General features: G+C 48.6%; 1 protein-coding gene across 1 annotated transcript in view; it reads left to right on the plus strand.

Moving 5' to 3' along the window:
* ATL1 (atlastin GTPase 1) overlaps positions 1 to 17094 on the plus strand; it is a 19500-nt gene extending 2406 nt beyond the window's left edge. The window contains exons 3-7 of the mRNA XM_048484690.1: positions 640 to 732; positions 2036 to 2107; positions 4951 to 5382; positions 10376 to 10390; positions 16493 to 17094. Coding sequence (XP_048340647.1) covers positions 640 to 732; positions 2036 to 2107; positions 4951 to 5382; positions 10376 to 10390; positions 16493 to 16606 — 726 coding nt within the window. The 3' untranslated portion in view covers positions 16607 to 17094. The remainder of the gene's footprint in view (positions 1 to 639; positions 733 to 2035; positions 2108 to 4950; positions 5383 to 10375; positions 10391 to 16492) is intronic.
* Positions 17095 to 17964: the final 870 nt, after the last annotated feature.

The following is a 17964-nucleotide window of genomic DNA, read 5'->3' on the forward strand; positions in this document are numbered from 1 at the left end:
CCTTCCTTCCTTCCTTCCTTCCTTCCTTCCTTCCTTCCTTCCTTCCTTCATTAATGCCCCACTTTTCTCTCTCCACTGAGGAGCCAAAGTACATATCACATTCTTCCCTTTTCTGGTTTACCCTCACAACAACCCTGTGCGGTAGATCAGTATGTGACTCACACTGGTCCAAGGTCACTTTACAAGCTTCTCTTGCACAGCAAGGATCTGAGCTGGGTATTCTTAGTTGGGTGAAGAGGAGCCATGTTTAGATATTGGAAAGGATGTCATGTTGGTGAGGGAGCAAGCTTGTTTTCTGCCGCTCCAGAGACTAGGACCAGGAGTCATGGATTCAAAGTGCAGGAAAAGAGATTCAACCTAAACATCAAGAAAAACTTCCTGACAGTCAGGGCTGTTCGACAGTGGAATACTGCTCGAAGTGTGATGGAGTCTCCTTTGGAGGTTTTTCAACAGAGGCTGGGTGGCCATCTGTCAGGAGTGCTTTGATTGTGTGTTCCTGCATTGCAGGGGGTTGGACTTGATGGCCCTTAGGGGTCTCTTCCAACTCTATGATTCTATGAACTGAGGCTTTCCCAGTCCTCATCTGCTAAGCCGCACTGGTTCTCAATCTCTGCAACTTGTTCTGTGCATACGTTTCAGACTAACCTCAATTGTTGTTGTTTTTTCCCGTTCCAGGCCTATATCAAGATCTACCAAGGAGAAGAGCTGCCTCATCCGAAGTCCATGCTGCAGGTAAGCCTTGTGTTCCCAGGGCAAGTGGTGTGTTCAGAAGCATATTTTCGAGCGATCAATTGAGGCAGCTAATAGGGTTCTTGGGGGCGGGCGGGGGGGGGGGGGAAGGTGGGCTGGCGTAGCCCGATCTTGTCAGATCTGAGAAGCTAAGCAGGGTTGGTACTTGGATGGGAGACCACCACGGAAGATCTGGCAGGAGATGATGAAGATGATTTATTAAATGTGTTATACTGCCCACACCTGAAGGGCTCTGGCCGGTGTACAGGTACATATAAAACAGCATTAAAACATACTTTACAGATTAAAATTTAAAAACATAATCCAAAAACAACGGCTAGAACAAGCAAATCAAGATGGCGACTTAATAGATAGCCTAGCCCTCCACCCTGGTGGAATTGGACATAACCAGAGGTGGGATCCAGCAGGTTCTCACATGTTCCCGAGAGTAGGTTACTAATTATTTGTGTGTGCCGAGAGGGGGTGACTAATTGGTGATTTTGCCCCGTGACTTTTGCCTTAGTGACACCCCTCCTCTCAGCAGTAGCGTGCAGAACTGGAAGCAGTCTAGCAGGAGGTGCACCGGCGTGCGTGGCAGCCTGCGCCTGCATGCATTCGTTTCCCGCCCAAGGACCGGCGCAGCGGCTGCGTCCTTGCCACAGCCCCGCCCAGGAATGCCCCGCCCCCAGAATGCCCGGCCACGCCCCCGTCAGGCCCCACCCAGCCCCATTGGCGCGACGCCACAGTTTGAATCCCACCACCATGGGAACCCGTTACTAAAATGTTTGGATCCCACCATTGCAGTCGGTGATATGAAAGACCTCAGCTGGAGAACCAATATTGATCTAGATCAGGGGTCTTCAAACTATGGCCCTCCAGATGTTCATGGACTACAATTCCCATCAGCCCTGCCACTTGGCCATTGGAATTGTAGTCCTTGAACATCTGGAGGGCCATAGTTTGAAGACCCCTGATCTAGATGGTCCAAGGGATGGACCATTCAGAAGGAGGCATCTTCATATGTTCACAATAAACATTGCAGGTGGATGAAATGGAAGTACTTTTCAACATACCCTTTCAGAGGAGGGCCTGTGGCTCAGTGGGAGAGCATTTTCTTGGAAAGCTAAAGGTCCCAGGTTCTATCCTTGTCAGCTCCAGTTAAGGACCAGGTAATGTGGAAGACCTCTACCTGAGACCTTGGAGAGTTTCGGCTGGTCTGAGTAGAGAGCATGGACTTTGATGGACCAAGTGTGTGACAGCTTCAGGTGTTCATGTTCACCCCGACACTACCTGTCTCTCCCTACAGGCCACAGCAGAAGCAAATAACTTGGCTGCTGTTGCCACCTCCAAGGACACTTACAACCGGCGAATGGAAGAGGTAAGCTGGGACCCGTCAGGGTTGACATGAGATTGCTGTTTGGCAGGATCACCTTTGGCGCCATGGACCTTGGAAGACTTGAGCTGGTGTTAGCTCTTGGGGCCAATAATAAGCGGACTCTGGATGCAGGATCAGTAGTCTTAAGAACATAAGAACAAGCCAGCTGGATCAGACTGGAGTCCATCTAGTCCAGCACTCTGCTACTCGCAGTGGCCCACCAGGTGCCTTTGGGAGCTCACACGCAGGAGGTGAAAGCAATGGCCTGCTGCTGCTGCTGCTCCTGAGCACCTGGTCTGCTAAGGCATTTGCAATCTGAGATCAAGGAGGATCAAGATTGGTAGCCATAGATCGACTTCTCCTCCATAAATCTGTCCAAGCCCCTTTTAAAGCTATCCAGGTTAGTGGCCATCACCACCTCCTGTGGCAGCATATTCCAAACACCAATCACACGTTGCGTGAAGAAGTGTTTCCTTTTATTAGTCCTAATTCTTCCCCCCAGCATTTTCAATGTATGCCCCCTGGTTCTAGTATTGTGAGAAAGAGAGAAAAATTTCTCTCTGTCAACCTTTTCTACCCCATGCATAATTTTATAGACTTCAATCATATCCCCCCTCAGACGTCTCCTCTCCAAACTAAAGAGTCCCAAACGCTGCAGCCTCTCCTCATAAGGAAGGTGGTCCAGTCCTCCAATCATCCTCGTTGCCCTTCTCTGCACTTTTTCTATCTCTTCAATATCCTTTTTGAGATGTGGCGACCAGAACTGAACACAGCACTCCAAGTGTGGTCGCACCACTGCTTTATATAAGGGCATGACAATCCTTGCAGTTTATTCTCAATTCCTTTCCTAATGATCCCCAGCATAGAGTTTGCCTTTTTCACAGCTGCCAGGCATTGAGTTGACATTCCCATGGAACTATCAACTAAGACGCCCAAATCCCTCTCCTGGTCTGTGACTGATAGCACTGACCCCTGTAGCGTGTATGTGAAGTTTGGATTTTTTGCCCCTATGTGCATCACTTTACATTTTGCTACATTGAACTGCATTTGCCATTTCTGAGCCCACTCACCTAATTTATCAAGGTCCGCTTAAAGCTCTTCGCAATCCTCTTTATTTAGGAGGCAACAAGTTCTGCTTGATCTAGCTTCTACATTCATTTTTATCCCATTCGTGCTCCCCTGAACCCCCGCTCCTGATTTCCCAGAGAATGTGTGAAAGAGACGTGCGAACAAGATTGTTTTCCAAAACGTTTCAGCCAGGGAATTGGGCGAAAAAGCCCACTTGACTGCTGGCACTTACTCTCAAAGCTGCCATTTATTTATTTAAAACATTTTAATGCCACCTTTCCCCTCAATCAAGTCTTCAACTAAAATGCATTTAAAATGATAAAATAATTATATAAGAACACATAAACAACACTGCAGCTGTGACCGAGGGACAATAACTGTTATTGGGGGTATTCCAAATGGGACAAAAAATATTCACCTGTTGGTGGAAGACACTGATGGAGGGAGACTTCCTTGCGGATGGAGTTGCCAAACTTTGGTGCCATGACTTATTAGCTGAAGTGTTGGGAAGTCTCTCCCTTTTAGAGTAGGGAATTAGCAGGAGTGGACTCTTGGCTTAGCTAGATGTCAGGCAACGCAAGACCAGGGGGCCTCCATTGAAAATACTGGTTGGGAGAATTAGGACTAATAAAAGGAAACATTTCTTCACGCAACACGTGGTTGGTGTTTGGAATCTGCTGCCACAGGAGGTGGTGATGGCCACTAACCTGGATAGCTTTAAAAGGGGCTTGGACAGATTTATGGAGGAGAAGTCGATCTATGGCTCCCAATCTTGATCCTCCTTGATCGGAGCTTGCAAATGCCTTAGCAGACCAGGTGCAGCAGAAGGCCATTGCTTTCACCTCCTGCGTGTGAGCTCCCAAAGGCACCTGGTGGGCCACTGCGAGTAGCAGAGAGCTGGACTAGATGGACTCTAGTCTGATCCAGCTGGCTTGTTCTTATGTTCTTTAGGAAACATTTTTTCACACAACGTGTGATTGGTGTTTGGAATATGCTGCCACAGGAGGTGGTGATGGCCACTAACCTGGATAGCTTTAAAAGGGGCTTGGACAGATTATGGAGGAGAAATCGATCTATGGCTACCAATCTTGATCCTCCTTGATCTGAGATTCCAAATGCCTTAGCAGACCTGGTGCTCGGGAGCAGCAGCAGCAGCAGCAGCAGAAGGCCCTTGCTGTCACATCCCGCACGTGAGCTCCCAATTGGCCATGCTGGCAGGGGCTGATGGGAATTGTAGTCCATGAACATCTGGAGAGCCGCAGGTTGCAGACCCCTGGTCTAGGGTCACTACACAGAGGCAGGCAATGACAAACCACCCCCATTCATCTCTTGCCTCGAAACCCCCGTGAAGGGTCCCCTAAACCAGCTGCGCCTTAGCGGCACTTCAGGCTCGCAAACAGAACTGTATACAGGAGTAAGCCGCTAATAGGAGCAGCAGTGACGTAGGAGGTTAAGAGCTCGTGTATCTAATCTGGAGGAACCGGGTTTGATTCCCAGCTCCGCCGCTTGAGCTGTGGAGGCTTATCTGGGGAACCAGATGAGCTTCTGCACTCCCACACGCACCAGGTGGGTGACCTTGGGCGAGTCACAGCTTCTTGGAGCTCTCTCAGCCCCACCTACCTCACAGGGTGTTTGTTGTGAGGGGGGAAGGGCAAGGAGATTGTCAGCCCCTTTGAGTCTCCTGCAGGAGATAAAGGGGGGATAGAAATCCAAACTCTTCTTCTTCTTCTCTTCATCTTGATTTTTGTTTCCTTCCCCCCTCCTGTTAACCTCTGCAGGTGTGTGGAGGCGATAGGCCCTTCCTTGCCCCCAGCGACCTCCAGAGCAAACACTTGGAGCTGAAAGAGGAGGCGGTGCGGCAGTTCCGGAGCGTGAAGAAGATGGGGGGCGAGGAGTTCAGCCGCCGATACCTCCAGCAGCTGGAGAACGAGATTGACGAGGTCTATGTCCAGTACATCAAGCACAACGACAGCAAGAACATCTTCCACGCCGCCCGCACGCCGGCCACCCTCTTTGTGGTCATCTTCATCACCTACGTGACGGCCGGCGTCACCGGCTTCATTGGATTGGACATCATAGCCAGTCTGTGCAACATGATCATGGGGCTGACCTTGATCACCCTCTGCACGTGGGCATACATTAGGTATTCGGGGGAGTACAGAGAGCTCGGGGCCGTCATAGACCAGGTGGCTGCTGCGCTGTGGGACCAGGTAAGCGTGTGATGTTTCTGGAGCGGGCCTTTAGAACCTCTGTGTCTCTCTTTAAGGAGAGCCAGCACAGTGTAGTGGTTAAGAGGGGCGGAGTCTGATCTGGAGGACCAGGTTTGATTCCCCATTGCTCTCCTGTAAGCCGGCTGGGTGACCTTGGGCATGCCACAGTTTTCTTGGAACTCTCGGCCCACATGGAGGCAGCCACTGAGAAACCGCCTCTGAATGTCTCTTGCCTTGAAAACCCTACAGCCGTGGTGGTGAACCTTTGGCACTCCAGATGTTATGGACTACAATTCCCATCAGCCCCAATTGGCCATGCTGGCAGGGGCTGATGGGAACTGTAGTCCATAACATCTAGAGTGCCAAAGGTTCACCAGCACTGCCCTACAGCGTTTCCATGAGTCAGCTGTGAAGAAGAAGAAGATGATGATGATTTTGGATTTGTATCCCACCTTTCTCTCCTGTAAGGAGACTCAGTGTGGCTTACAGACTCCTCCCCCCACTCTCCCCCCAACAGACACCTTGTGAGGTAGATGGAACTGAGGGAGTTCCAAAGAGCTGTGACTGGCCCAAGGTCACCCAGCAGGAAAGTAGGAGTGGGGAAACAAATCTGGTTCACCAGATAAGCCTCTGCCGCTCAGGTGGAGGAGTGGGGAATCAAAAAACTTCAGATTAGAACCCACCTGCTCTTAACCACTACGCCACGCTGACTTGATGGCAGCTATCTATAAGAAAGACTTAGAAGTGATGAGGTTTAATAGACCTGAAGGAAGTATACACAAGTTTACGTGAATTAAAAGGGTTAAATTATCCTTGTCTGAAAGCTCTAGAACAAGAGTCCACAACATGGTGCCTGTGAGCGCTATAATACCTCCAGTGGTGGGATCCAAAAATTTTAGGCACAGGTTCCCATGGTGGTGAGATTCAAACTGTGGCATAGCACCAGTGGGGCTGGGCAGGGCACGACAGGGGCGTGGCCAGGCATTCCAGGGGCGGGGCATTCCTGGGCGGGGCTTGGCAAGGATGCAGCCGCTGCACCGGTCCTTGTGCAGGAAAGGAATGCACGCAGGCGCAGGCTGCCATGCACACCGGTGCACCTCCTGCTAGCCTGCTTCAAGTTCTGCGCGCTACTGCTGAGAGGAGGGGCGTAACTAAGGCAAAAATCATGGGGCAAAATCACCAATGAGTAACCCCCTCTCGGCACACACAAATAATGAGTAACCTACTCTCGGGAACCTGCAAGAACCTGCTGGATCCCACCTCTGAATACCTCCCAATACTTTTCTTAGTGTCTGACAAATGTGTTTCGGTTTCTTGGTCATGCCAGGTGAGGCTTTTGCCCATTATGACTTTCTGATTGGCCATTGGAATTTCTGCAAGTTTTTAAAAAAATATTGTTTTGGCTTCAGCTGCCACCATAGCCTAGGGATTTTCCCTATGTGTCTGAAGGTAAACTAGGCCACCATTTTGTGACAGGCTGTAACTCCTGTGGCGGACATTTTGAGGCAGCCGTGTTGTGGTTGTGCCCACCACACTGTGCCAGAATTCCAAGGATGTCCACAGGCTCAAAAAAGAATTAGGACTAATAAAAGGAAACACTTCTTCACGCAACATGTGATTGGTGTTTGGAATATGCTGCCACAGGAGGTGGTGATGGCCACTAACCTGGATAGCTTTAAAAGGGGCTTGGACAGATTTATGGAGGAGAAGTCGATCTATGGCTCCCAATCTTGATCCTCCTTGATCTGAGGTTGCAAATGCCTTAGCAGACCAGGTGCTCGGGAGCAGCAGCAGCAGAAGGCCATTGCTTTCACCTCCTGCATGTGAGCTCCCAAAGGCACCTGGTGGGCCACTGCGAGTAGCAGAGAGCTGGACTAGATGGACTCTGGTCTGATCCAGCTGGCTTGTTCTTATGTTCTTATTGGTTATCACTGCTCTAGAGCTTCTTGACATCCTGTGATGGTGGCTGGGACGACAAACCCATTCCTCGCACCACTTAGAAATCACCTTAATCTTCATGCAGTGTTGTGAGGTCTGCTAGCAGAGATGTCTTAAAGAAAGGATTTAGCAAATAGCTGGAGCTGAGTGGTTCACCAGTAGCTAGTAGTCACAGAGAAAACTAGCAATGCAACCTCCTCGTTCCGTTGACCTCTGATTACCTTGGAATGAGGTTGCCATTGAGTAGGGCTGCACACCCTCAGTTGGGATATAGAGATCTCCTAAAATTACACCTGGCACAGAGTTAGTTTCCCCTGGAGAAAATGGCTGCTTTGGAGGGTGGCAGCCTGTCCAGGAATTTTCCGACCTGGAACTGGCGACCGTATTCCATCAGGTGCACTCCTTTTGAGATCCCAGCTCTCTGTCTGGACCCCATTAGAAATTGGACAGTGAACATAGGTGGTCCTTGGTCTGAACCCGCAAGTCAGTTTTTACGTTCTATATTTTCATCCTTTGGTTCTCCTCAAGCTAGCCAATTGCCCCTTAGCAAGGTTGGCGTTAGTCCCTGTAAGAGCTTTTGGGGAATTCCTCTTAATGTAGAACGTGCAGGGGGGAGGAAAACAGCGTCGGCACACGCACAGAGTTTCAGGGACACAGAGTTTCAAGGCAAAAAAAAAAAAGGCAAACTCTATGCTGGGGATCATTAGGAAAGGAATTCATAATAAAACTGCAAAGATTGTCAAGCCCTTATATAAAGCAGTGGTGCGACCGCACTTGGAGTACTGTGTCCAGTTCTGGGCGCCGCATCTCAAAAAGGATATTGAGGAGATAGAAAAAGTGCAGAGAAGGGCAACAAGGATGATTGAGGGACTGGAGCACCTTCCCTATGAGGAGAGGCTGCAGCGTTTGGGACTCTTTAGTTTGGAGAGGAGGCGGCTGAGGGGGGGATATGATTGAAGTCTATAAAATTATGCCTGGGGTAGAAAATGTTGACAGAGAGAAATTTTTCTCTCTTTCTCACAATACTAGAACCAGGGGGCATTCGTTGAAAATGCTGGGGGGAAGAATTAGGACTAATAAAAGGAAACACTTCTTCACGCAACGTGTGATTGGTGTTTGGAATCTGCTGCCACAGGAGGTGGTGATGGCCACTAACCTGGATAGCTTTAAAAGAGGCTTGGACAGATTTATGGAGGAGAAGTCGATTTATGGCTACCAATCTTGATCCTCTTTGATCTGAGATTGCAAATGCCTTAACAGACCAGGTGATTGGGAGCAACAGCCGCAGAAGGCCATTGCTTTCACATCCTGCATGTGAGCTCCCAAAGGCACCTGGTGGGCCACTGCGAGTAGCAGAGAGCTGGACTAGATGGACTTTGGTCTGATCCAGCTGGCTTGTTCTTATGTTCTTATGTTTATGTTCTTTTGCCCACTCCTTGGCTGAGCCCGGGGTTTTAGGCCTAATTCTGGAACTTAAATTGTGCAATCCTTGAGGAGACACAGTTAGCCAGAAGCCAGAAGTGCCAAATTCGCAGCTGGAGAAAAGGAGATGTTGCCCTCCTCTGTTCTGTGGCTGTGTAGTTCTTTTGCTCTGCCCGGAATCTGGTATGCCAGCCATTACATGACCTGCAGAGACACATTCAGAACGACCAATACTTCCACCAGTCCTCTTTATGGGTTGTCCTTTGGAAGCACCGGCTTGAAAATCGACTGTTCTGTGGGTTGGTTGCTGAGGACAGGTATTGTTAACATCATACCTGTACTCCCAGTTTCTTGGGCGGCTGATGCCGGAGGATCACTTTGAGCTCAGGAGTTCTAAGATGTTCCTGCAGGGGGCGCATTTTTGGATGTATCAGCACCAAAATTTCAGGGTATCATCTGGAGACTGCCCTAATGATACTCCTTTTGAGGGTCCATAACTTTGCCCCCACTAAACCAAACTGCACCAAGCTTGGGGGATGCCATCAGGACAGTCTCCAGATGATACCATGAAATTTTGGTGCCGATAGTCCAAAAATGCGCCCCCTGCAGGAACATCCCAGAAATTTGCCCAAGAATCTTTGTTCTGCATTGAGTTTTCTGCATTGCTGTCAATGGGGGTTGCAGGCTGCCGGGGGGGGGGGGGCATTTCTGAAGGCACAGTCTCAAGACTTTCAGGATCTCATCAGGAAACTGCCCTGATGATACCCCCCAGGTTTGGTGCAGTTTGGTTCAGGGAGGCCAAAGTTATGAACCCTCAAAAGTGTAGCTCCCATCTCCTATTAGCTCCCATTGGAAACAATGGGGGATGGGGCACCCCCTTTGGGAGTCCATAACTTTGGACTCCCTGAACCCAACTGCACCAAACTTGGGGGGTAGCATAAGGACAGTCTCCGGATGATACGCTGAAAGTTTGGTGCCGCTAGCCCAGGGGTAGGGAACCTGTGGCTCTCCAGATGTTCAGGAACTACAATTCCCATCAGCCTCTGTCAGCATGGCCAATTCTGGTAGGGGCTGATGGGAATTGTAGTTCCTGAACATCTGGAGAGCCGCAGGTTCCCTTCCCCTGCGCTAGCCTAAAAACTGCACCCCCTGCAGGCCAAAAACTGAAAACCACTAAAAATACCCCAAAACAAACCCTGCATTTTTGGTGCCCCCCACAAGGTGATGCCCTGGGCAGCTGCCCACCTTGCCCAATGGGCATTACGCCCCTGCCCTGCCCTGACACGCCCCCAGTCCCAACTCTGACATGTGACTGCAGTGGCGATGCCCAGGGCGAGCCGCCCCAGATGTCCCCATTGCAGCTCCGCCACTGCTTGCTGGGTGGGGCGGAGGCAGCGGGAAAACTCAGATTTTTTGCCCCAGGCTCCATTTCCCCTAGATACGCCTCTGGCTGAATGTGAGGCACGGTCTGAGCTTACAAAAATTCAGGCTTCTAGTTGGAGGTTTCAATCCGCCGGACAGTTTTCCGCCTGCTGACCTGATGGGTGTCAAGACTTTGTAAATGATGCCCGGCCCGTTCTTTGTTTTCACCATGTATGTTTCTGTTTTATTTTTGCAATGGCTTTCCCTGCAGGGGAACACCAATGAGGTAAGCCAGATGGTTGTTTCTGCTTCCGTCGCTGTGTATGTGTGCGCGCGCATGTGCCAGAACCTCATGTAGTTGTGGCTTTTCTGCTGGAAGCTTCGTAACGTAGCTTTGCGTGTCTGTGTGATTTGGGTGGTCTCCAAGTTGCACAAAGATGTGCTCCATTTGGTTTGAAATTCAAAATGATACACTCAGGAAGTGGTTTCCCTCATACTTCTTGAGCAGTGTTTCCCAACCTTTTCGAGGTCAGGGTACCCTTGACCACACTCTTCACATCTCACGGTACCCCTGCCGCCACCCTCCACCTTTTTCTCCCATTGCCCCTGCTTGCCACACCCCCCACCTTCCCCTCCCAGGGTGAAGGGAAGCACTGGGGGTGGGGGTGGCTGCTGACCTTGTGGCAGGCCCTGCCCCATGGGCCAGCTCCATGTCCTTGGTGGCACCAGTGGGAGACACCACAAAAATGAAGCGGGGGGGGGGGCGGTTGTGTTGCCGCGGTACCCCTGGGACATGCTCACGGCACCCCAGGGTACCTGGTTGAGAATGGCTGTTCTTGAGGCTGCTTAACAGAGTCTTAGACACTAGAAGCTTACTTAGCATGGTATAGTGGTTAAGAGCAGGTAGATTCTAATCTGGAGAACTGGGTTTGTCCCCCCCCCTCCTCCACCTGAGTGGTGGAGGCTTATCTGGTGAACCAGATGTGTTTCCACACTCCTACGTTCCTGTTAGGTGACCTTGGGCTAGTCACAGTTCTCTCTGAACTCTCTCAGCCTCACCTGCCTCACCAGGTGTCTGTTGTGGGGAGAGGAAGGGAAAAGCCACCTTGAGTCCCCCTACAGGAGAGAAAGGTGGGGTATAAATCCAAACTCTTCTTCTTTGTCGTCACTTGGTCAGCTTCGTTGGACTCCATGTTTTGTGCCTGGATTGAAATGCATCATTCCTATGAACGGGATGTTGGCCATTCTGTGTAGGGAGAGGGGGGAAACTGTGGCCATTTGGAGCTGTTCATCCAGCCCAGATTAGACTGTAGTTTAGGTCCGTATGTTGATACTGCCCAAAATTGATGCACATCTTGAGGACTGAAGACTCTTTAAGAGCAGTGGAGGGCAGAGAAACGTCTGAGAATCCAAACTCCATGTGACAGTGTAACACAGGTAGACACGGGACAATCCATCCCCACTGACGCCATTTTAGCTGAGAATTTAGCCGTTTAAAAAATCGCCTCGAGGACTCAATTTTCACTAGGCCCACCGTGCAGCGTTGCCATGAGATTTGGCTCCTTTCTGTGTCTTTTGAAATACCAAATGTCTTGAGAGACTGTACTATCTGAGACTTTTAAGCAACTGAATGGAAAACTCCTGGTGTCCTTTTACCGCTGTGCTATAGAGAGTGTCTTAACCGACTGCATCTGTGTATGGTTCTCCAGTTGCACAGTGGCAGATAGGAAGGCGCTCCAAAGGGTGATCACTAGAGAACACAGAGAGAACACAGATGGTGGCAAAAGAGAAGCAAGTTAGCTGTAAGGGAGGCAAAAAAGGATTATGAGGAACGCATGGCTGCGAACATCAAGACTAGCAACAAACAGTTCTTCAAGTACATCAAAAGCAGGAAGCCAGCTAGGGAAGCGGTAGGTCCGTTAGACGATGAAGGAACAAAAGGTGTGCTAAAAGGTGACAGGGAGATTGCAGAGAAGCTGAATGAATTCTTTGCATCTGTCTTCACCCAAGAGGAGGTGAGGAAAATTCCTGCACCTGAACCAAGCTTCTTAGGAGGTGAATCCGAGGAACTAGCGAAGTTAGTGGTAGACAAGGAAGAAGTTCTGGCAGCCATTGATAAACTAAATGCTACCAAATCCCCTGGCCCAGATTGCATTCATCCAAGAGTTCTTAAAGAGCTCAAGCATGAAATTGCTGATGTTCTCACATTAATATGCAACTTATCCCTGAAATCAGGCTCCATCCCTGAAGACTGGAAGATGGCCAATGTCACACCAATCTTTAAGAAAGGGTCTAGGGGGGACCCGGGAAATTACAGGCCAGTCAGTTTGACATCTGTTCCTGGTAAATTAGTAGAATCTATCATTAAAGATAAAATTATTAAACATGTAGAAAAGCAAGACCTGCTGAGGAAGAGTCAGCATGGCTTTTGTAGAGGCAAGTCCTGTCTTACAAACTTACTAGAGTTCTTTGAGGGTGTAAACAGACATGTGGATAAGGGGGAACCAGTGGACATTGTCTACTTGGATTTCCAAAAGGCTTTTGACAAAGTTCCTCACCAGAGACTGTTGAGAAAACTCAGCAATGAAGGAATAAGAGGGGAAGTCCTCCTATGGATTAAAAACTGGTTGAGGAACAGGAAACAAAGGGTGGGTATAAATGGGAAGTTCTCACAATGGAGAGATGTCGGGAGTGGTGTCCCCCAAGGATCCGTTTTGGGACCAGTGCTCTTTAACTTATTCATAAATGACCTGGAAGTAGGGGTGGGTAGCGTGGTGGCCAAGTTTGCAGATGATACCAAATTATGTAGGGTGGTAAGAACCACAAAGGATTGCGAAGAGCTCCAAGTGGACCTTGATAAATTAGGTGAGTGGGCTAAGAAATGGCAAATGCAGTTCAATGTAGCGAAATGTAAAGTGATGCACGTAGGGGCAAAAAATCCAAACTTCACATACACGCTACAGGGGTCAGTGCTATCAGTCACAGACCAGGAAAGGGATTTGGGCGTCTTAGTTGATAGTTCCATGGGAATGTCAACTCAATGCATGGCAGCGGTGAAAAAGGCAAACTCTATGCTGGGGATAATTAGGAAAGGAATTGAGAATAAAACTGCAAAGATTGTCATGCCCTTATATAAAGCCGTGGTGCGACTGCACTTGGAGTACTGTGTTCAGTTCTGGTCGCCACATCTCAAAAAGGATATCGAAGAGATAGAAAAAGTGCAGAGAAGGGCAACGAGGATGATTGAAGGATTGGAGCACCTTCCTTATGAGGAGAGGCTGCAGCGTTTGGGACTCTTTAGTTTGGAGAGGAGACGTCTGAGGGGGGATATGATTGAAGTCTATAAAATTATGCATGGGGTAGAAAATGTTGACAGAGAGAAATTTTTCTCTCTTTCTCACAATACTAGAACCAGGGGGCATTCATTGAAAATGCTGGGGGGAAGAATTAGGACTAATAAAAGGAAACACTTCTTCACGCAACGTGTGATTGGTGTTTGGAATATGCTGCCACAGGAGGTGGTGATGGCCACTAACCTGGATAGCTTTAAAAAGGGCTTGGACAGATTTATGGAGGAGAAGTCAATCTATGGCTACCAATCTTGATCCTCCTTGATCTCAGATTGCTAATGCCTTAGCAGACCAGGTGCTCAGGAGCAGCAGCAGCAGAAGGCCATTGCTTTCACATCCTGCATGTGAGCTCCCAAAGGCACCTGGTGGGCCACTGCGAGTAGCAGAATGCTGGACTAGATGGACTCTGGTCTGATCCAGCAGGCTAGTTCTTATGTTCTTATGTTCTTACTACTGCACAGAGGATTATCGGCTGCCCTCTCCCCTCCTTGGAAGAACCCTATAATTCCCAAAGCCTAAAGAAAGCCCCAAATATTCTGAGGGACCCGTCTCATCCAGCACACTCTCTTTTTGAACTGTCACCATCCGGCAGACGACACAGGTCTATCAAAACTAGGACAAAGAGGCTCAGAGACAGCTTCTACTCTAGAGCTGTGGCTATGCTGAACTCCGCGGAGGCTTCGTGTCAATGTGTTTGGGGCTGTGTAGGGATGGGTGGAGGAAGGGGAAAGTGAGGATGGGGTGTGAGTCTGAAATTGTGTGCATCAAGGAATGCTGCTGTAAATTTCGTTGTGCAGGCACAATGACAATAAAATGCTTTGCTTTGCTTTGATGCTTGAAAAGGGGTGTGTGTGTGGGGGGGCAATATCACATGCTGCTTTTGTTTTGTTTTTGCACACGGCAGGCATGATCAAGCCATCTCAACTATTTTTAAACTGCTAAATTTTTGTCTAAAATGCTGTCATCGGCCACAGATCGCCCCATGCCTACCTGTAATGTGTAGTTTGACTCAAAGCTGGAGGTAGTCAGTTCCTGTTACTAAGTACATTGCAGGAAGAATTCAGGAAGGACACTTACATTCTCCTGCGGCTCTTTTTAAAGCAGTTATGAGTCCATTTCCTTCGTACCATCAAATGAAGGTGTTCTGTAGGCAGGAGTGAGCAACGAAGAAGAAACTACAAAGTCAAATCATCTGCGAAGCATAAACAAAAATAACCACACCTAATACAATTCGGCCATCTTATCCCGGCCCTCTTAGGTATTGAAGGCAACTGGTTTGAGAAAATAAAATCTTCTTAGATGGGTCGTTGTGCCTCACTTAATATTACTACAGTGGCAAATGGTTTTGATTAATTCATAGTCAAGATTTATACGGCAATACATAAACCACTTATTTTTGTCGAAGGCTTTCACGGCCGGAATCACTGGGGTGCTGTGTGGTTTCCGGGCTGTATGGCCTCTGAAGATGCCAGCCACAGATGCAGGCAAAACGTCAGGAGAGAATGCTGCTCGAACACGGCCATACAGCCCGGAAACCACACAGCACCCCACTTATTTTTGTCTGAAATTAATGGAGATTTCCTTGGTCAAATATGGTACAAAGTCCCTGTAGCCAGAAAGGACTGAGCCTGTGTGTTGTAGATTAGAAGAAAGTACAATTCTGTGTACTGCAATTCAACAAGGATACTGAGAAGCTGGAACGGGTACAGAGGAAGGTAACCAAAATGGTAAAAGATCTGGAATCCTTGCCCTATGAGGAGAGACTTGGGGAGCTGGGAATGTTTAGTTTGGTGAAGAGAAGGTTAAGAGGTGACATGATAGCCATGTTTATATATTTGAAGAGATGTCATGTTGGTGAGGGAGCAAGCTTGTTTCCTGGTGCTCCAGAGACTAGGACCAGGAGTGATGGGTTCAAGGTGAAGGAGAAGAGATTCCACCTAAACATCAGGAAGAACTTCCTGATAGGGGAATGCACTACCTCGGAGTGTGGTGGAGTCTCCTTCTTTGGAGGTTTTTAAACAGAAGCTGGATGGCCATCAAGCAGGAGTGCTTTGATTACGTGTTCCTGCATTGCGGGGGGGTTGGATTTGATGGCCCTCGGGGTCTCTTCCAACTCTGATTCTGTGGAAGTGAAGACTCCATAGTAAGTGAGCTTCAGGTCCAGTAGCATCTTAAAAACCTTCTTCATTTGATGATTGGATTGTCCAAAGCTTATAACCTGAAAGTCTTCTTGGTCTTTTAAGTTTCTACTAGACTTGAGCCTTGCTCTTCGGCTGATCAACATGGCTACCCATATACAACAAGTTACATCAACTTATTCCGTGGTAGAGCATGGATGCTGTACTTGTGGAAGTTGCTGAATTGGAACTCTCCACTTAGAAAGACTTTCAGGTAGCAGCACAAGAATTCGGAGAGCTGCTACGAGTCAGAGCAATGTGCAAGATGGCCCAATGGTCTGACTCGGCATAAGGCAAGATGGCCCAATGGTCTGACTCGGCATAAGGCAACATCAAATTCTGCAGCGTGAATCATTCTGAAATGTGCATGAACTATGCGGCTAAAATAAATTCGGATCTGATTTTTCATTCGTAACGTTTGTTCAACTTATTATCCTGGGCCCCTTCCGCGCGTGCAGAATAATGCACTTTCAATCCACTTTGAAGCTGGACTTTATCGTGCGGAATAGCAAAATCCACTTTCAAACAATTGTGAAAGTGAATTGAATGTGCATTATTCTGCATGTGCGGAAGGGGCCTTAGTCGGGGGCCAACAAGGTGTTATATTGGAGCCAGGGTGCCCCCAATTTGAAAATGTGATTTAACAGCTTCTGTGGTTTCTGCCAGATGTCTTTGCAGCTATACTGACTTCTGCATCCACAATACTATCTTCTGTAGTGTGTGTGTGTGTGTGCGTGTCCTCATCAATAAACTTTTAGTGCCAGAGCTCTTAATTCACTAATCCAGCAACTAAGCCAGCCCGGAACACACCGTTAAACATACAGTTTTCTCCAGACCCACAAACCCTCTTTCTCTCCGCAGGCTTTGTACAAACTTTACAGTGCAGCCGCGACACACAGACATTTGTACCACCACGCTTTCCCCGCGGCGCAGAAGGCGGAGGCTGCCGAAGGCACGGAAAAGAAGACCATGTAACAACCCGCGAGACGCTTTCCACGGAGGTGCATGAAAACACATAAATGAAACATGTTAATCGTTGCATCCACGACCAAGCTCAGACACACCTCAAAACAAAGGGGTGGGCAGGGAGGAAACTGGTAACCCTTCACCTGTACCAATGGCTTAAGTGTAGCTACTTTAATTTGGACAGTGCCCTCTTTGATGGGGGAAGGGCATTTCGGCACGCCTGTCATTTTCTCAAGAACACCATGGCTTCGTTTCACTCCAGACAGGGGACCTGACTTCTCAGTTCCCCAGAATCCCCTGCTCGCTTAAAATCCTACTTCTCCAGGTTTAAAGTACTGACCCAAAGAAGCAAGCAGTTGCTTTATTCTCCTTGCCGGGGGTGTGGGGGGGGGGTGTCCTCCATCCAAGGTTGGGGCCCTCTGAGCAGTGGTGGGATTCAAATAATTTAACAACTGGTTCCGGTTGTGGGATTCAAATAATTCAACAACTGTATATTGTCAAAGGCTTTCACGGCCGGAATCACTGGGGTGCTGTGTGGTTTCCGAGCTGTATGGCCATGTTCTAGCAGCATTCTCTCCTGACGTTTCGCCTGCATCTGCCTCTGAAGATGCCAGCCACAGATGCAGGCGAAACGTCAGGAGAGAATGCTGCTAGAACACGGCCATACAGCTTGGAAGCCACACAGCACCCCAATTCAACAACTGGTTGTTGACAAGCACCATTTTAACAACCGGTTCTGTCGAAGTGGTGCAAACCGGCTGAATCCCACCACTGCCTCTGAGTAACACCTGCGATAGCAGGAGGGAAAGCGCCGCCTCTCTGCCCACACACAGGTTTTCAGGACCCAGTCATCAGGGCAGCTGCTAGCCTTACTGAAAAAGAATCATGCCTCATATTCGTCTCTGTTTGCGCACAACAGGTTTTTCATTTTACATGTTTTCTCTTCATTAAGCTGTGAATGGCAATTTGTTCACTTGAAACGACTGTGAATGGCAATTTGTTCACTTGAAACGACTGCCTTGTCGGAAGCTGCAAAGAATGTTTCTTTTGCTATGGCACGTTAAAAAAAAGATACAGGAAATAATCCTTGATTCTGTTCAGAATGCACAAAACGAACCCTTTGTATATGTATGACCGTCGATGTATATATTTTTGTTCCGTTCATAAAAGTGTGCCCAGGTTTTTTTTGGTGTCAAATAATTAAAAGTTGGCTTTTGGTTCCTAAAAAGTGTAATGCCTCTTTAGTCCCTTCATTCCTGACCTTTTTATCCGGTGCTTCCTCCCAGGAACCCAAGGCAACGTGCGTGCATCACCCTTCCTTCCTTCCTTCCTTCCTTCCTTCCTTCCTTCCTTCCTTCCTTCCTTCC

This window comes from Sphaerodactylus townsendi, linkage group LG02 (assembly GCF_021028975.2).
Source record: "Sphaerodactylus townsendi isolate TG3544 linkage group LG02, MPM_Stown_v2.3, whole genome shotgun sequence".
Lineage (NCBI taxonomy): Eukaryota > Metazoa > Chordata > Lepidosauria > Squamata > Sphaerodactylidae > Sphaerodactylus > Sphaerodactylus townsendi.